Raw genomic sequence first — 20954 nt, forward strand, 5'->3', positions numbered from 1 at the left:
CCCTGGTTCAATTCCAGGGTCCAGAAGATCCCCTGGAGAAGGGATAGGCTACCAATTCTGTTATTCTTGGGCTTCTCTTGTGGCTCAGCTGGTAAAGAACTAGAATATAAGATACAAATTTGGTTGGGGCTACTGTTTGGAGATACAGATTAGCACATGACAGTGAGAGAATAATGCCAAACAATATATAAATACGTGCTAAATTTTAAAACCATTGCAGAAGTTAAGCTAGAGAATGAAATCCATGGGAATCACGAAGGAAGTATTGCATCAGCAGAGGAACCAAGACCACAATTAGCACAGTGTGTTTGGGGACCTCAAAAGACTAGCTCCTGAGAGCTTTCAAGGGCAGTATACTTGAAGCAATGTAAAGTTCTTTTTTTTGATAGAAATCAGTTGTCTTTAAAATCTTATTAAAGGCTGAGGGGCAGGGTGGAGGGAGGGATGAATAGGTGGTGCACAGGAGATTTTTAGGGCAGAGAAAATATTCTGTATGCTACCATAATGATGGATACATGTCATTACATTGTTGTTTAGTCACTCAGTCATGTCCGACTCTTTTGCAATCCCATGGACTGTAGGCTGCCAGGCCCCTCTGTGGGATTTTCCAGGCAAGAATACTAGAGTGGGTTGCCATTTCCTTCTCCAGGGGATCCTTCTGACCCAGGGACTGAACCTGTGTCTCTTGCACTGGCAGGTGAATTCTTTCCACTGAGCCACCAGGGAAGCCCCCGTGTCATTATACACTCATCTAAACCCATAGAATGTACAACACTAAGAGTGAACCATATGGTTGTTGGATTGAAAGTGATGAAAAATAGGGTACTTGAATATCATAATTCTGTTGATCCAGTCTGTGTGTGGCCAAAAATGTAATAGCCCAATGCTACCTTTATTATAGTTTCCTCTTCTAGTTCCTCCTGCTTGACTTTTGTAGGTAAAAACAGTTCGGTAAATACCTCTACAGAAATTGATAGTCCTGGAGGCTGCCATCTCATATACAAGATGATGGGATACAGAGAAGGCATTTCTGGAAAGAATCAAGGGGGAAGGTCAAACATAAATTTTGAGAATTAGAAGAGGGATAGCAAGTATGCTGCTGCTACTGTTAAGTCGCTTCAGTCGTGTCCGATTCTGTGCGACCCCATAGACGGCCTCCTACCAGGCTCCTCTGTCCCTGGGATTCTCCAGGAAAGGCTCCTCTGTCCCTGGGATTCTCCAGGAAAGAACACTGGAGTGGGTTCCATTTCCTTCTCTGATGCATGAAAGTGAAAAGTGAAAGTGAAGTCGCTCAGTCGTGTCCGACTCTTAGCAACCTCATGGACTGCAGCCTACCAGGCTCCTCTGTCCATGGGATTTTCCAGGCAAGAGTACTGGAGTGGTGTGCCATTGCCTTCCCTGGATAGCAAGTATACTCAGACCCTAAAACTTTAGGAAAATGATGTAATTATCTAGGGTTATACAACTATTTAGTTACAGAATTTTCACTAGTATTTGTATCACCCACACTCAGTTCGTGATTTTGGATTCAAGGGACATTGAATTTATTGTTGTTCAGTGGCTAAGTCATGTCTGACTCTTTGCAACTGCATGGACTGCAGCACGCCAGGCTTCCCTGTACTTCACTTTCTCCCAGAGTTTGCTCAAATTCATGTCCATTGAGTCAGTAATTGAATATATTAATGACCTAAAAAATTGATACTTCTAGAGTTGTAATTGTAAAGGATACATTTAATAATTATAAAAGTACATGATGAAAAATCACTGTGTGTATTTTTTAAAAAAGAGTGAACCACATGTAAACTGCAGATGTTCAGTGATTCTGATGTGTCAATATTGGTTCATCAATTGTCTTTAACTTGGAACAAAACTTTTTGTCTTTAAGATCTACACTCGTTCCGTGGTTGAATCAATTGCTTCACCAGCAGCACCAAATAAAGAGGTCACACCACCTTCTGCTGAGAACGCCAATTCCAGTACTTTGTATAGAAACACAGATCGGCAAAGGAAAAAATCCAAAATGACAGATGAGGAGATCCTAGAGAAGCTAAGTGAGTTTTTTTCCGCCATCATCCGTTTCTTCATGAGAGTGTTTCTCATAAACCACTTTGAGTGGGAATTAAACCTTTAAAAATTTGAACCTGCTTGCAGGCTCCCTGACGTCATGAGATAAACAGTTTGAGATGCACTGTGTATTTTAAATCTCCACCCCCCCCTTACTCCTAATTACACAGAAACCAAATATTTTCACTTGAAAAAAAATCAATTTAGGGAAAAACTTCACTAAATGAATTAAGTAGTAAGTTTTATTTTAAGATTATACCTCCCCCCAAAGAGATGAAACAGTCTGATGAAAAATATCCTATGATCATACCCTAGGGGCACCCACCTGATCAATCATGATAGGTAATTCAACCTCAGAATCCAACACAGTCAATCAAAATGGGCAGCCACAATAAAATAGCCCTTTCTCTTAATTTAGGAACATTGCTATATGGACAGGAAGTCAGGGCAAACTGATGCTTTCAACCTCCTTCTTGCAGTGTTATTAGTGTATCCATGCTTGTGCATACACAGTTGCTCCATTTTACAAAACACTCCTTTTCCGGTTACCTTTCTAGGTCAGAGAGATTAAAAAAAAACAAAACAAATTCTCTGTTGAAAAGAGCCAAAGTTCTGTGAAGCATACTCATTAAACTCATACTCCAAAAGCATCTAACAGATTGCAAGTTTTCTGCACTTTGTGCCCTCCGTCTAACTCATCCTTCAAACCTCAGCTCAAAAGATGCCTCCTCAGGAAAGCTGTCCTTGTCTCTCTCAGTATGAGTTGAGGGATCTTTTTGCTGCCTTTATCATGCGATGGTTTGATAGCATCACCGACTCAATGGACATGAGTTTGCACGAACTCCAGGAGTTGGTGAATGACAGAGAAGCCTGGCATGCTGCAGTCCATGGGGTCTCAAAGAGTCAGACACAATTTAGTGACTGAACTTTGAACTACTGTAGCAAATAATCCCACTGTACTTTGTCTCTTCACTAGACCAGGAGCTCTTTAAAGATGAGATTGTGTCTTCTTTTCCCACATGTCCAGCTCTAATAAAGTGCCTGGTACATAAAAGGACTTAATGGATGCTCTTTGACTGAATGGGTGAAAAATGAGCAAACAAGTGCCTCTTCACCAGGTTCCTACTTGTCTGTTCTATGCCAGAGTCTTTTGGAGGAAACAATCAAAATATAATTTTCTGATATTAAGAAGCTTACAATTTTATTTGTAAGATAAAGTTTATTAGTGTGACACAATTAAAGAATAGGATGCCATCTTGTTCATGCAACAGTCCATCTAAAAGAACTCAGAAAAGGAAGAGAGCGGTGCAGGCTATAGGTCACAGGAAGACTCTGCAGAGGCGGTCATAGGGCCATTTTGCCCTCCAGGGGACATTTGGCAGTATCTGGAGACATGTTTATTCTCAGAGCACAGGAAATGCCACTTGCATCTAGTGGATAGAGGCAAGGATGCTTCTAAACACTGTAATGCAAAGGATAGGCTTCCTTCTTTTCTCTTCTGCATCAAAGAATTATTCAGCCCCAAATGTCAACAGTGCTGATGTTGAAACAATCTGAGACAGAGGTATTTGGGAAGGCTAAGTTTCGGGTTACAGTAGTCAGTAAGTGCTCAGAACTGGAATTGAGGGTTTAGCCAACTGACTTTACTGTACATGATTAAATATGCCTCTTTGGTGCTGATACCAACTATTTCCTGAATAAAAGCAGAAATAATTCCCATTTACTAAGTGCCTTCTCTGCTGGCCACTTTACATGCATTATCAAGTTTAATATTCACTGTAATTCCTTGTGGTAGATTTTCCTAGCCTCATTTTACAGATCAGTGAAAATAAGCCTCAAAAAGCTAAAGTTACCAGATCACCAAACTAATGCATGACGTACCCAGAGTTGAAACGCAAATCTCTTTGCCTTTGAAGCTTGTATTATTTCCCTTATTCAGTTTACTTCTGCATATGCCGGCTGTCTGTTTGTGTAAAAGGGATGAATAAAGGAAAGAATTGCCTGGATAATTTCAGTTAAAGTATTCTTGGAATACTTAATGCCTTAGTTTTCTTTATTTTACACAACCTATTATATCAGATTTTAAAAATGTAACAGCCTTGCTTTAGTAAAAAATGATTATTTGATACCTATTACAAATCTCACTAGATTTATTATAATGTAGGCACAGCCCATGCCAAAGTGGACTCCACTATAAGCAGGGGAAGTGGGAAGGGTGGCCTCACCTTCAGTCTCGGGAATCTGATTACTGTGAGGTGAGTAGCCCAGACCACAGAGCTGTCAGGCTGTTCTTCCATGCAGATAGCAATTGTGAGGGCCAGCCCTTGGGATCATTCATTAATGGCTGAAATGAACAGATCATCTTTCAGTTTTACACAGATGGATAGCCTGGGTCTGGCATGTTCATTGTGGTCTGGTCTGAATCTGATGGAAAATAAAGAAACCCCTACATTTTACTGAATTTTTTCAAAAGGTGCTGACTGTCAGCAAAATTGTGCAATCCTAGAAATTGTTTTCTGACTTCCCTCCTTTGGGCCCCACAAACACTTCCTTCTCGTGCCGCCCCCCAGCTGAAATTCCCCACTGAAAATTCTTTCTCTTAATTTACCCACAAATAGAGCCAATATGGGTTTAGAGAGTTCTTTTGTTTTTTTGTTTGGTTGTTTGCAGAAATCAGAATGTTCATTATGCTAAAGAGAAAATCTTTTCATGGTTGGACAACTTAGTTTACTTTATATGTAGGACAATACATTGATTGACTTTTCTGTCACTGAAACCACATCATGAGCCCCATTTTTAAATACTAGTATTTAGTGATTTCTTAAATCCTTCCTTAAAAGTGAATGATTTGTTTCTCATTTAGGAAATTGCTCCGGTTGGAAGTTTTTCTGGTATTGTTATCATTTTTTCCTTTTGATTTTGAGTGGCTGATTTTCGTCACTTTGTGCCTATTGTGTCACAATGTTTTTTAATCCTATCTTTAGTATAATTTATGAATATAAATTATAATGGCTCTGATGAAAGAGGTCACTGTAAAAGCTTGTTTTGTAATTCAGAATTGTAAGCAAGGTTTCCTGTCCACTTGTTTTGCATCAGTAGATGGCAGCACACACTCTCCTGTGACTGATAATGGACCTGGGGTGCCATTTTATTTGAATAGCAGTTAAATTCAGAAGCAGGAGCACATCAAAATGGTCGTCTTTTGGTAATTCTTATGGGACTTCCCTGATGGCTCAGCTGGTAAAGAACCTGCCTGACAATGCAGGAGACCTAAGAGATGTGGGTTCAATCCCTGGGATCCCCTGGAGAAGGAAATGCCAATCCACTCCAGTATTTTTGGCTGGGAAATTCCATGGACAGGGGAGCCTGGTGGGCTGCAGTCCATGGGGTTGCAAAAGAGTCAGACACGATTGAGCATGTGCACACATGTACACACAGTCCTTATGAAAGGATTAATTCCCAGTTTTTTTATTGTTGTTTTTATCCTGCATACCACAGAAATAAAAGTTGAATCATTTACTACCATAAAACCTTGTTAACTAATGCCTGCCAGTTGGATTTGGTCATAATTCAGAAAGTGGCTTGGGCTGAAGCTTGCTTACATTTGTTCCGTCTACGGAAAACAGTTTGCTCAGCAACTTATAGTATAACTTTCTTAGAAGACTTTAAACTATTAATAAAACTTTGGTTTGAAGTGACTTTAAAATCATCATTTCATTAAAAAAATTAAGTTCCAGGTCCGTACTAACCATTAATAGCTATCTTGAATAAGAGTAGTTCACAGTGTTATAGAAATCTGGGAGGCAATTTGAAAAAAATGAAATAGCAACTCAGGAATCATTAAATTAGATATAACTCAAGTAAAATATATGTATATATATATATATATATATATATAACACATTAGATATAACTCAAATAAAATACATCTCTGTTTTAAAATATGGGGCATTTACAAAATGGAATTCCTAATTTCATTTGCTTTTAATTCAACAGATATTTATTGAGTAACCAATGTATTCCACACACAGCTTTATATGAAAAGCACTGGGGATACAAGATGCATAAGACATGGCTCCTGTCCTTACGACATGATCTATAAGGGGATGTAAAATACATAGATATAGATAGAAGGATGATGGATTAAGTACAAAGAAGGAGAGCAAGAACAAAAGCAAGAAAAAAGCAGAAGTGTCAGAGAGAGAGAGAGAGAGAAGGTGCAATAGTAGTACAGAGAAGTTATTGACTTTATTCCAAAAAATCAAGGAAGACTTCCTAGAAGAGGCTTAACTGAAGCTGAGTTGAAGGATGCATAAGAACTTGCCAGGAAGAAAACTTAGAAGGACATTCTAGGCAGAGACTAGCACACAAAGGAGGTACAAAGGCATATGTTTGGGAATGTTAACTCATTCAATACCACTTGAATATAGAATTGATGGTAGATGTTGATACTAGAGTTTTAAGAGAAGAAGCCAAATCATGTAGCAGGATCCGATCATGAGCTGCAAGTTGTTCATTTTGGTGAGAGCATAAGGTTCTAGTGGGGGAGATGAAATGGAGAATGATGCAGGAGCCAGATAAGAAGGACCTTGGATTCCATGCCAAGGAGTTTGAGCTTTACCCTGTAGGTGTTAGGGAAGCCTCCAGGAACCCTGAACTGGAGAATCACTTGATCAGGTCTGTACTTAGAGCATCCAGATAGAGGTGTGGAGCCTAGACTGAAGTGGGTGGAGGCTGAAAGTTTTGAGTCCAGTTAGGAGGCTGTTGGATAGTTCAAACAAAAAATGATGAGGACCCAACTAGAACAGTAGTAATGAGGAAATGATAGATTCGAAAGGTATCTAGGAGGTAAACAGAGATAGGCCCAGGACTCAGTAGAAAATACTATGTGGGGGTGAAGGTAAGGGATGAGTCAAGGTGATTACCAGATTTCTGACTTGGGCTCCTAATTCATGGGATGGTAGTACCATTGACTGAGATTGGGAATACAAGAGGAAAAAACTTACAGTAACTAACATATGGTAAGTCTTCTTTAACCTAACTGGAACATGGACTTGCTTGTCTTACAAAAAAACGAACAACAACAAAAACCTAACCACCATGGATGAACAACCCATGAGTGAAACATTTAATTTATTATTTTTTCAAGCATACTATGTACTGGTAATTCTGAATTAAATTGTTCACTAGCCCAGAAAGTAGATCATGTCTAAATTAGTACAAAGTATTATCTGTAGCACACAGTTTAGCTCTGGAATATGTATTTTCTTGTTCACATTCATTTGGTTAATGGATTCAGTGAAAACCATTGTTCTGGGCACTGAAGTTACCAGAATGAAAAGACATTCCGGCCCTCAGAAAGCAGCATGTTTGGGGCTTCCCAGGTGGTGCTAGTGGTAAAGAACCCGCCTGCCAATGCAGGAGATGTAAGAGAAGCGGATTCAATCCCTCGATAGGGAAGATCCCCTGGAGGAGGGCATGGCAACCCACTCCAGTATTCTTGCCTGGAGAATCCCGGGGACAGAGGAAGGGCCTGGCAGGCTACAGTCCATGGGGTCACACAGAGTCGTACACGACTGAAATAACTTAGCACACACACAAGTCTCATTAGAAGGATCAGAGAAGAATTCACAAGGGATGACTTGATATTATACTTACATAATAAATAGGAATTCATGGGATTGATAAGAAAGGGAAAGAGGGAGCATGTCCAAAGACCAGAGCCTTGGATAGTGATGGTGTTGCTAGGATATAAAGTAGGAAGGTTGGAGAGGAGAGTAATAATATAAGGTTAGACTTGATTGGATAGGAGCTAGATGCTGCTCGGTGGTAAAGGGCCTTCTATGCCAGACGAAAAATGTGAACTTGATCCTGTAGTAAGGAGGAACTTTTGAGGATTTATGGATAATGGAGTGAAATCACTCTGAAGTAGGCTAACCTTACATCTCAGTTTACCCAACAGTCTTGGTTTATGAATTATATGGTTACCCTATTCCAGAGGCATTGTGGAAAAGGAATTAGAGAAGGCAGAGTTTAGAGTTAGGTAATGACTAGCACAAATGTTTGAACAATAGATATTGAGAGCCTAAACAATGGCAGTGGCCATGGGCATGAAGAGGAGAAAATGGATAAGAGTGACAATTAGCAGATAGACTCCATAATTAGATCATGTATATAAATCTTTTTTTTACTGATTCCACACTTCTTTAAATAGGGGCCATGTTAGTAAGATATAACTTAAAGGTAATGATACTGATGTTTGAGATAATTTAAAAGTACTGATACTGATACTGAGGTTCAGATAGAAAAAGGAGAGCTGAAAGTATCCAGATAAATGAATGATTCCCTTCAAAGTTGTCCTCTTGTGAACTTATTTTCATGATGCTGCTATGGCACAGAATTTTCCTATACCTATTTGAGCATTGCATTCAAGAGTCAATGTCACTTCCTTTAGATTGATTCTGAGTAATGGCAAGTATTGATCCTCTGAGTAGTGGATTCAATATTTTGAACTTGTAAAACCAGTATTTTTTCCCAGAGCCCAATAGGATAAATGAATGATTTTCTTGTATGGTTTGTTAACTTATTCCACAGTGTTTGAAACAAGAACAGTAAATAGATAAGTGCTTGCCTGGGGATGAATTGGTAAGCAAAGAGGGAATCCAGAGTGACTGCTAACCCATACAAGATTTATTTTTAGAATGATAATCTAAAATCAGATTATGGTAAAATTTAGTAAATTTGCATAAGCCTAAATATTTACTCAAAGCCATTTAATTGTGCACTTTATTTTTTTTTTTATTTTATTTTCATTTTAAACTTTACAATATTGTGTTAATTTTGCCAAATATCGAAATGAATCTGCCACAGGTATACATGTGTTCCCCATCCTGAACCCTCCTCCCTCCTCCCTTCCCATACCATCCCTCTGGGTCGTCCCAGTGCACCAGCCCCAAGCATCCAGTATCGTGCATCGAACCTGGACTGGCAACTCGTTTCATACATGATATTATACATGCTTCAATGCATTCTCCCAAATCTTCCCACCCTCTCCCTCTCCCACAGAGTCCATAAGACTGTTCTATACATCAGTGTCTCTTTTGCTGTCTTGTACACAGGGTTATTGTTACCATCTTTCTAAATTCCATATATATGCGTTAGTATACTGTATTGGTGTTTTTCTTTCTGGCTTACTTCACTCTGTATAATAGGTTCCAGTTTCATCCACCTCATTAGAACTGATTCAAATGTATTCTTTTTAATGGCTGAGTAATACTCCATTGTGTATATGTACCACAGCTTTCTTATCCATTCATCTGCTGACCGGGCTATTATAAACAGTGCTGCGATGAACATTGGGGTACACGTGTCTCTTTCCCTTCTGGTTTCCTCAGTGTGTATGCCCAGCAGTGGGGTTGCTGGATCATAAGGCAGTTCTATTTCCAGTTTTTTAAGGAATCTCCACACTGTTCTCCATAGTGGCTGTACTAGTTTGCATTCCCACCAACAGTGTAAGAGGGTTCCCTTTTCTCCACACCCTCTCCAGCACTTTAAATGAGTGAACTTGATGGTATGGAAATCATATCTCAGTTAAACTGTTAACAATGTTTTGAATGCTAGCAGGGTCCTAGGTTCAAGGATGTGTGGAGATTTTTAGGATTTTATTTTATAATTATACAATTTTTTAACTGAAGTATAATTGTCTTACAATATTATATTACTTTCAGGTGTCTGGGGATGTATGTTTTTTTTTTTTTTAAAAAAACAACAAGTCTCATTACTAAACTGTGTTCTTTATTAGACCCATCCCCATCCCCCACTGCCCTTATTGTAGTACTGGGTACATATTAATTGCTCAAGAGATATTTATCCAGCAGAACTGAATGTGCTGCAGAATTTAATGTACTCAACTTCACTCTAATTCAGAGAAGATAGTGATTTTATTAAATACTGTGTTCAAGTCCTTAGATGTTTTTATCTCCTAATCTACAGTATCCTTTTATGAGAACTTTTTTATAAATGTTGGGTTATAATTAGTTCTTTTTGTTGTCTAAACATCATCAATTTTGAGTATAAGCATCTGGGTTATTACTACTAGTTTAATTAATATATTACTGTTTATTACTTTAATAAAATGTATCATTATCCATATAAATTTTAGAAACCACGGGAGAATGTTTCTCTAACATTTATTTGTCATTGGCTCTAGCATCATAAATTTTAGTATTAAATAGAGGCAAATCAATCAATTTAAATGTCTCTCTCTCTCTCTTTCTTCCCTCCCTCCCCTCAGGAAGCATTGTGAGTGTTGGTGACCCAAAGAAAAAATACACAAGATTTGAAAAAATAGGTCAAGGGTAAGTGATTATATATATGAAGACCATGTGTGCATGCATGCATGCACGTTAGCTTATATGAAAACTCCTTCCCCCTCTACATCTGTATGGATGTTAATGCTTAAGATCATGTTTCATTGTCAAAGTGTAAAGTGACAGGTGGTGGGGAGGGTCCTTATTGAATGATCCAGAGGTGGGCAGAGTTGACAGATTGAGTAATGAAGAAATAGATTAGTAATTCCTGAATGGGATGGAGTTCATCATTTTCACCTAGTATGTTTATAAGAATGGAGATTCCCAGGTCCTGCTGCCAGAGGTTTGGTTCAGAAGTCTGGAGTGGGGCCTAGTAACCTGAACTTTGGAGCTGTTTCCTCAAATAATCCTGACCCATCAGCTAGACCTGGAAGCCAGGGGGTTAGATCAGGGGGTTAGATCATTCGGGGGAGCTAAAGGTGGGAGTCACCAGTTCTACAAGTCAGCTATAAATAGACATGTTTCTCAAGCATCGATGTGAAACTAAGCAGGAGTGCCTGAGTAGGCAACAGGGTTTGAAATAGGAAAATGTTTTGTTTAAAGAGAAATGAAACCAGAGTATCATGTATACCTGTGGTGGATTCATTTTGATATTTGGCAAAACTAATACAATTATGTAAAGTTTAAAAATAAAATAAAATTTAAAAAAAATAAATAAAAAAAAATTAAGAGAAATGAAGCATTCTAAAGGGGTATCCTTAAAGGGGAAATGAGACAAGATATTGGGTTGGCCAACAGATTCATTTGGGTTTTTGGTAAGATGTTACACAAAATCCCGAACAAATTTTTTGGCCAATACAATATTTAGGTGTACCAACTCCTGTATGCCAGGAACCAAGATGGCACCCCAGAGGTCTCCTGACTGAGACCAGGGCTGGGAAGAAAGGGATACAGCTGATGTACCTGCAAAATTGTGCTATCCCCTCAGCTAATGGAGTCTGTTTTCAGGTAAGAGAATGTAGGATTTCTTCAGCCACCTCACTGCTTTTCCTGGGATTCTTAGGTTCAGAAAATTATATATTGTATATAAGTTGGACTATTTTTTGTGATTTTTATATTTTATTTCTTTCTCCCTCTGCCCCGCCCAACTTTTGTACTAACGTGTCTTTTGAAATTGCAAACTTATGTTGGGAAATGAGGGAAAGGATTCATTAGACATTTTGACTAGAGGGTAAGAGGGATACTCAGGGATTGTGCCTGGTGGGAATCAAGGTGAGAAGACCCTAAGAGGAAGGCAGAAACTGAGGGAGAAATATATGGCAGTGTCTTCTTCCAATGAAAACCATAATGGTGATGCATTTGAACTTTCTAGGAGAGTAAAATGTATACCTGTTTGTGTTCTTGCTTCATTCCTCATCATTTCATGTCACTGGTATTCTCACTCGCTCATTTAAAAAAAAAAAAAAGTTTTGTGGTGTCTAGAGGTCCCCTGAAACTTAACAAGTCAAATAGTATTTCTGCCCATTGCTCTAGGACAGTGCTGTCCCGTAGAACTTTCCAGGATGGTAGAGATGGTCTACATCTGCACTGTCCTATGTCATAACCACTAACATTAGGCTGTATAAAAGTGAAAGTCACTCAATCATGCCCAACTCTTTGCAACCCCATGGACTATACAGTCCATGGAATTCTCCAGGCCAGAATGCTGGAGTGGGTAGTCTTTCCCTTCTTCAGGAGATCTTCCCAACCCAGAGATTGAACCCAGGTCTCCCACATTGCAGGTGGATTCTTTATCAGCTGAGCCACAAGGGAAGCCCAAGAATATTGGAATGGGTAGCCTATCCCTTCTCCAGCAGATCTTCCCAACCCAGGAATCGAACTGGGGTCTCCTGCGTTGCAGGTGGATTCTTTACCAACTGAGTTATTAGGGAAGCTATGGAGCACTTCAAATGTGTCTAGACTAAATGAGAGCTATTTATTTGCATAAATTTATTTGTTCACACATTTATTGAATACCAACTATGTGCCAGGCACTATGCTAAGTGCAGGAGAAACAGAGCTTGCTAATGATAGTGTGGGCTCTCAAGTGATGAATGCTTGAACAGGCTAAATAGGATACCTTGGGTGACATGCCTACTCAATTCACCAAAGTGTAGGGCAGGATTGGCTTCTGTAGCCATTATTTCCCACCTGGAGTTTTCCTTCTTAGCTTCCAGTGAACTGGTTGTTTTATTTAAGTTAGGAAGCTCTGCCTTCTCAAGTCCATGTATCAATACAAACCTTAACTCACTTTCTTTTTGTCCAAAAGGTTAACACCATAAGGCAGGTTAAAAAACACAATATTATGTACTAAGGGAACTTGGAAAGGAAAAGTTACCTTTTAGATTTTTATTTTAATTGAATTGGGTCTTTGATGGAGCTAACATTGCAAAATGATACACAATCCATAGAGAAATAGCATTGCAGATCTTTGCTGTCCAGTATGGTAGCCATGTGGCTATTGAGCCCTGGAAATGTACTAGTACAAATTGAGATATACTGTAATTATAAAATAGACACGTGATTTCAAAAAGTTACTATGAAATAAATGATGCAAAATACCATAGTAATAAGGTTTATATTGATTATATGTTGAATTGATATTTTAATACATGTTAAGTAAAATATGTTATTAATATTAATGTCACCTTTAAGCTTTTTTAAATATAGCTTCCCCCCAAATTTAAAATATGGCACACGTTAATATGTTTAATGGACAACACTGCCCTAGTTGTAGGTTTAAATAGGAGCTTTTTATTTGTTCATAAAGTGTTTTTTTTCAGAGTTGTCTTTTAGGGCATGAAAGATGTTATAATTTTGTTTTGATGGTTTATTCTCACTAAGACCCAACCGAGCCAAAAAATCACTGAATTTAGAAAAGAAAAAAGTAAGAGATGGTTTCAAATATCTCCCAGATACCAGATAATGAAGCAAGACTGATTTCTCCAAGAACAAAGATTAGACTGCCAAGCTATTTTGCATACCAAAGAGATTTCCCCTCCTGGATGATATTTGTGCCTCTAACCTCTGAAGGTGCAAAAGGAGAGTTCTCTATTTCTGCATACCTTTGTAAAGCTTTTGCAATCTAAAATGAAAAATCAAAGCAGAAATCTTGCTTGCCACTGCAGAAAGATTTGTTTTAACATCCCAACAAGTTCATCATTTTCAAGAATGATGAAACTGGCAGATAGTTCACTCACAGACCACATCAGCTTTTAAATAAGCCCTTAGGGGGTAAGGAGTCATTTTTTTTTGGTGGGGGGGAGTTCTCAATTTACCTAATTTTATTACAGTTATATTTGATGAGGGTTCATACTCAAAATATTAATTTGCTCTAACCAGCATTATTTTACAGGGAGGAGTTGAATTGGCCCCAAGCTATTTGGTTTTACATTTTCTATTGCCTAAATATTGATGGTTCCCCCAAACCTATCACTTTCTCTGCATTCTTTTTTTTTTAATTTTAATTTTTAATTGGAGGATAATTGCTTAAGAAAGATGTGTTGGTTTCTGCCATACAACAATGTAAATCAGGCATAAGTACACACATATATATGTATGTATCTCCCTTTTCTCATGAGCCTCCCTCCCAGCCTCCCCCCAGGACTCTTTTTGATTTATCCTTTTTATAGCCTTTTATTGTCTAGCACAGTCCTTTTGTACTTAGCAAATCCCCCTAAAACAGTTTTAATCAACAGCCAGAGTTCATTTGGCCAAGCTCAGAGATTTATATAGCTTCCTCTGTCTGCTTTCCCCATTTCTCTTGATCTGTTTTTGCCCCAATAAATATTTGTTGAACTAATAAAAATGTTTGACTTTCTAGCTCTCCCTTTCTTCTGTGCTCTGTCTTTTCCTGAGTATATGCATGTCTTTCTAGCTCCTTCTGTCTCTCTTTTTTCCCAATGTGTCTTCAACTATTTCTCATAATGACTAGATCAGCCTCACATTCTCCTTGGGCTGTTTGGCTATTTGTGTGTGTGACATGTCTGTCTTTTTTACCTATGTTAGCTTCACCTTCTGCCCATATTCACATACACATCCAACTAAAATGGTCATCATATAAAATCAAGATGTATTTGCATAGTATTAAAGATGTAAGCTAGTAACTTAAATCTATTTATTTACTCTAACTCTATCATTTATATAATAAACCCATTTCTTATTCATTTTTGAGTAGATTTTTGCTCTCTTAATTTTTAAGGGAATGAGCAAAATATTGATTTATTTCTCTCTAGATCAGGAAAAAAAACACTTAATTTTCCTTTTACTTAAATTGCTCTCAATGAATTTTCCCATGAAATATTGACCCAAGTTAGATAAACTAGAGTCTACTCTCAATATGTGGGCTTCCTTGGTGGCTTAGTGGTAAAGAATCTGCCTACAACTAAGGAGATGCAGGTTTGATCCCTGGTTGGGAAGATCCCCTGGAGAAGGGAATGGCAACGCACTGCACTATTCATGCCTGGGAAATCCCATGGGCAGAGGAACCTGGCAGGCTATACAGTCCATGGTGTCGCAAAGAGTCAAACATGACTGAGAGACTAAACAACAACAGCTATAAATGTATAGAGTTTTTATTTTCTTTTCAAACTTATGGAGTTTTGGTTTTTTAAAAAATTGTGTTGCTTTACCTACTATGATGGTGACATTCAAACCTGTGTTAGTAACCATTCAGTGCTAGGAATAATCAGCCCCAGTATTCCATTTTTAGCTCCCTGGAGCACAACAACTTACTATTGGGAGCCAGATTTGAGAGGAACCTCTCCATTAATCACCCTCATCTACTTGGAAAATGAAAATTTTTCCAGTATGGGTTCCTGCTCTCCCAGCATTCAGGCCTGGGGCCAGAGTATTGGACTTCATCTCTCATAAATCAAATTCAGAATTGCATGTTTAATCATCTGAGGCCATAGCTGTGACTTGAAGGCTAAAAATGACATTATTTTATCAGATTTGCTGTGAAAAGTATGCTGTAAGTGGCCACCAAATCTAAGTATTTAGAGCAGATGTATGTATAGTTTAAAAGGAAACAGAAAGAAAACAGGACTGGTACCCCACAAATTATCATTAACTTGACAATATGAGTTTCTCAGAAATATATCTGGTGGAGATTTAAGCATCTTCACTCTCTAGGATAGTTATAGAAAAGAACTTGTTTAATAAATGAGGTAGGGTGAGACACCGAAATTAAATATTGATTTTCAGTCAACAGCTGTCATTGGCTCACCTGTGCAACTCCTGAATAAGCAGTAGCTGTGTAACAGAGGGCTGAATTTGTGAACATGGCAGCTGTCTGAACAGATTTCTCATTAATATATTTGAATTCATTTTAAGGTCTTTTCTTAAATAAGAGTGCACTGAAAATAAACTTTTTTTCTCTTTCAAGTTTCTGTTTGTTTTCTCTTCAACATTTTAATATAAAAATATTTTTCAGGAAGCAGCTCAGAGGAAATAGTTTGGATCCAGTTTAACAAATAATGTGTTTCATTCAGCAAACTTTTGTCAAGGGTCTACTATGTGGAATGCAGAGTAGTAGTTAAGAACTAGGTTCTAGAAGTCAACAGAGACCTTACTAGCTCTCAGAACATTTAACACAGAGAAATGGAGAGTTGTATTAAGAAATAAGCTGGACCACCTCACTCCCAGATGCATCTACCTTTCCCCCATCTTTATCCACATACTCTTATCTTCTTCACTGTCATCTCCCTCACAAATCGCTCTCTGGCTGTTGCGGCCCTAACATCTTTTCTATGTCCTCCTGAATCCTACAGCTTAGATCTGCACAGGCACGTCTACACCACATATATCTTAGCTTGTCTAGACATATAAAATTGGTTGAAATTCTGAAATCCATGGTGAAATAAAGGGAGACTATTTGGAAAGTTTGAAGAGAAAGAAAGCCCAGATTCTGAAGTCAGAAGGCTGTGGGAGGGTATTTAGTTTAAGCACCAGTTCTCTCAGTCATAGTAGGCAGAATTCACATACCTTATAAGGTTGTGAGAAATGAATGAGAGAAGATATTTAAAGTGCTTTGCACAGTACGGAGCACATAGTGAAGGGCTCCGGAAATGATAGTTATTTTTAGGGGTAAAAGTCACACCCACGGTTAGCAAAATACAGTAAATATTGTAAATAATTACTAAGAGCTATGGGGACAGGGAGAAGGGGACAAATCATTTATAGCCAGGGGACAGGTATGATGAAAAACTCTTCAAGGAGGATGTGCTTGAATATTGGGATTTAACAAGTAGAGATTATAGCAAGTTTCAGCTGAAGAAAACCAAGTGAACACCTGCTTCAGACTGTAGGTTTCATTCATTTTGATATCCCTAGGATCTGCAATAATGTCTGGCATAGAGTAAGTATTCAGCAAGTATTGGATGAATGCATACTGAAAAGACTAGGAGAATTAAATCAAGAATTCCAATTCTATAGACAGTCAGAAGTATATTTTGGCAGGGAAGTTAACAGGAAATAATGCTAGAAAGGTTAGTTGGGGCTATGTTATGAAACAAATTGAGAGATATAAGCAATACCATGTTTTTTCTTTGTTTGAGTTTAATTCTTTTAAGTAGGTAATACTTGGACATGATAGAAGATACAGAGGAGTAGACAGTGAAAAGTAAGTGTCCCTCCAACCCTTTCCTCTCAGCCTCTCAGTCACCTTGCATGAAGAAAACTTCCAGAAAGAGGTTTTTTATGATTTCTTTATTTTCACAAAATCTCTGCACACTTACACAAACACATACACATGTGTACATGTGTGCTTATACATATCATATATGCTCAAATATTAGGTGACACTGTTTTTTGACTCACTTGAATACACAGACTATTAGATATATGAATAAATGGTGAGTATCTACTTATGATGTTTAACTTGTAAATTCACCCTTATTTACATATTTAAAACCACACATTATATAAAATCATTTATAAATTAGAAGACATTTTTCTACTCTCAACATTTCACAAACAGTATAATTCAAAATCTGCCCATGCATCTTTATTGTTTTTTCTAATCCCGGAGCCCCCTTTTTGAGTCCCTAGCAGTTAGCCAAGTACATCATCTGACTTCCATCTAAGATCTTTGAGAGGAAATATTTTTGAATCTACATATGATTCTGATCCTGGATATTTTATTCCTAGTTACAATTACCCATTTATATGACATTAAGATGATTGTCTTCTGAATCTATCTTGTAGGTGTAGATTTAGATCTTAACAATGTAACTCTATACTATATCACTTTTAAAAATCTCTGTTACATTTTTCAGACTTACACAAGAGTAGAGAAAATTGTATAGGAATAGGACCTCCCATATTTTTATCATCCAAATTCAATATTTATTATTATTTTTAATATAATCACCATGACATTATAACATGTATAAAAATTTAACATCCAACACCCAGCTGATAATCAAGAGTTGGCCATTTGTCCCAAAAATGCAGTTTTTGTGGAAAGTCCATCTTCACTTATAGAAGTCCACTTTCATTTATGGAAATTCCACTTTCACATTCCATAAAAACTGCATTTTTGAGACAAATGGTCAACTCTTGATTATCAACTGGGTGTTTGATATTAAATTTTTATACATGTTATAATGGCATGGTGATTATATTAAAAATAATAATAAATGTTGAATTTGGGTGATAAGAATATGGGAGGTCCCATACAATTTTTTCTACTCTTGTGTAAATCTGATAAATGTAACAGAAATTTAAGTTGGTTTATTTGTTCACATCAGTATCCAAAAAGATTCACATATCGCATTTGGTTGTGTCTCTTAAATCTCTGTACTCTAAGCAGTGGTACCCAACCTTTTTGGCACCAGGGACTGGTTTCATGGAAGATAATTTTTCTACAGACCGATGGTGAGGGGATGGTTTCAGGATGATTCTCATAAGGAGTGCACAACCTAGATCCCTTGCATGCACAGCTCACAGGAAGTTTGCACCCCTGTGAGAATCTAATGGTACCCACTGATCTGACAAGAGGCAGAGCTCGGGTGGTAATGCAAGCGATGGGGAGCAGCTGTAAATACAGATGAAGCTTCACTTGCTCACCTGCCACTAAATGTAATGGGCCCACAACTGGTACCAGTCCTTGGCCTAGGTACCCTGCTCTAAAGCATCTTTCTTTTACTGCTGCCATTTACTTACTGAACAAACGCATCAGCATCTTGTAGAGTATGCACTTCATGGACTTGTCTATTGGTTTTATTTGATTCCATTTACCTTGCTTCCATGTTTCTTGTATTTCCTATAAATGGAAGTTAGATCTAGATGCTTAATTAAGCTCAGGTTCAGTTTGGGGTAAGATTTCTTTGTCTGTGGTGCTCTGTGTTTTATAGTATATTATATCAAGAGGTACAGTGTCTGATTGTCCCATGTTTCAGTGATGAGTACATCAAAAGACTCACTGGGTAGTTGTCCCCTCCAATGCAAATTTTGTCATCAGCCTTTCATCTAATGGTTTCATCTATTGATGATTATTGCCCCAGTCAATGATTTCATTAGAGGTTACAGAATGGCCATTTTTTAAATTTTATCATTCTGTCTACACTTATTGGTTAAAATACTTATATAAGAACTTTGTCTCTTTAGCTGGGGAGTCTTTGGTTGCCCTGAAATATAGCTCATGCAGGGAAGTCAAGATAAATACTTAATTTTTAAATTGCCATTTTTCAGTATAACATGTTGGTACTCAAGCTACTTCCAAAGGTGTCCAATGAGAGGTATTTTGATTTAAGTGGGAGAGGGAAGTATTCTCTCTTTTTTTTTTTTAAACTTTACATAATTGTATTAGTTTTGCCAAATATCAAAATGAATCCGCCACAGGTATACATGTATTCCCCATCCTGAACCCTCCTCCCTCCTCCCTCCCCATACCATCCCTCTGGGTCGTCCCAGTGCACCAGCCCCAAGCATCCAGTATCGTGTATCGAACCTGGACTGGCAACTCGTTTCTTACATGATATTTTACATGTTTCAATGTCATTCTCCCAAATCTTCCCACCCTCTCCCTCTCCCACAGAGTCCATAAGACTGTTCTATACATCAGTGTCTCTTTTGCTGTCTCGTACACCAGGTTATTGTTACCATCTTTCTAAATTCCATATATATGCGTTAGTATACTGTATTTATAAAGATCTTTTATTTTAAAAAAATCTTTATAAATTCGTGGGTTTTTTTATGTTTTCAGTCTGTTTCAATTCACCTATTACTGTTTTTGATGGTCAAACTGTCCCATCTTTACCTACTGGGAGCCCTTTTCATTGCATTCATTTTGTTTTTTGGTTTATTTTTTAAATTAAAATAATTTATTGGAGTAAAATCATTTTATAATGTTTTGGTTTCTACTATACAGCAAAGTGATTTAGTTATACATATTCATATATCCCCTCTTTCATAGATTTCCTTCCCATTTAAGTTGCATTAAGTTTGGAAATGAGCTTTAAAAAAGTTTGTTTTTATATCTAACACCTGCATTTATGAGGTCATTCCTTAAGAAATAATGTACTTACATCCTTTTTTTCCAATTCTGACAGATACTCTTTATGAGCATCCAAAACTAGCATTGATTGAGAATATTCCCACTTACTGTGTCTCTCCTAAACTGTAGTTTGTGGATAAAAATAAATGGGAATGGAGAATTACTACATTACATAAACGATTTTATAAGGATATGAATATAAGGCCATTCCCTTTTTTTCTGAAGAAAGAATTGGGAGAGAACCCCTTCCCTTGTATTTGGGAAATATGGTGCGTTTCTCTTTGTGTGTGTGCACGTGCAGGCTGTGCATATATTTTTAACAATGTTAACACTGTATATCTCCTTTGTTACCATGTGCCTATGTCTTAGAGATGGCTCCATCTTGGTGCTCCATTCTTTTTAACAGATCCACAGTGTTTTGCTGTTTAGATGTACCAGGCCCAAATGGATAGACATTTAGCTTGTTTCCAATATTTTGCTACTATAAACAAATAAGCCATTTCATACATACGCAAGTTTATCATTAGGATAAAATCCTAAAAGTGGAATTGTTACATTAAAAGATAAGTGTATTTTTCATTTCCAAGTTGCCCTCCATAGAGGTTGTTCCATTTAACACTCCCACCAACAATGTATGAGGGTGCCTGTTTGTCCACACTCTCGCCAACACACCATGTTCAAATATGTGGGGTTTTAGTACAATAATAAAAACTGTCCCCACACTTATTTTCAAAGGAAAAAATGTTTAAGAAAGATATTCTAACAAGAAATTATCTGTCAAAAGAGAAGGCTATCCTGAAGAATCCATTGGCCAATATAATCCATGTTTATATTATACCAGAGTATCTTTGTTGCATGTCGTGTCTCTTCATATATTAGATCAGCCATGCAGCTCAATTTGTCAGCAAGTGACAATGGGAGGATTTCTTGAAATCATTTTCCTCCTATGCATAAAGATGCATATCTGATGCAAAGAAATTTTTGTCTACCTCTGGATCTTTGCCAATCATAGCATATGACCACTTCATCAGTAATTGCAAACA

General features: G+C 37.6%; 1 protein-coding gene across 6 annotated transcripts in view; it reads left to right on the forward strand.

Moving 5' to 3' along the window:
• The window catches only part of PAK3 (p21 (RAC1) activated kinase 3), a 130470-nt gene that overhangs the window by 64289 nt on the left and 45227 nt on the right, over nucleotides 1–20954 (forward strand). For all 6 annotated transcript variants that reach the window (XM_024988124.2, XM_059883478.1, XM_024988123.2 and 3 more), the window contains 2 exons: nucleotides 1886–2051; nucleotides 10358–10421. In XM_024988124.2, coding sequence (XP_024843892.1) covers nucleotides 1886–2051; nucleotides 10358–10421 — 230 coding nt within the window. The remainder of the gene's footprint in view (nucleotides 1–1885; nucleotides 2052–10357; nucleotides 10422–20954) is intronic.

Source organism: Bos taurus, chromosome X, assembly GCF_002263795.3.
Source record: "Bos taurus isolate L1 Dominette 01449 registration number 42190680 breed Hereford chromosome X, ARS-UCD2.0, whole genome shotgun sequence".
Classification (NCBI taxonomy): Eukaryota; Metazoa; Chordata; class Mammalia; order Artiodactyla; family Bovidae; genus Bos; species Bos taurus.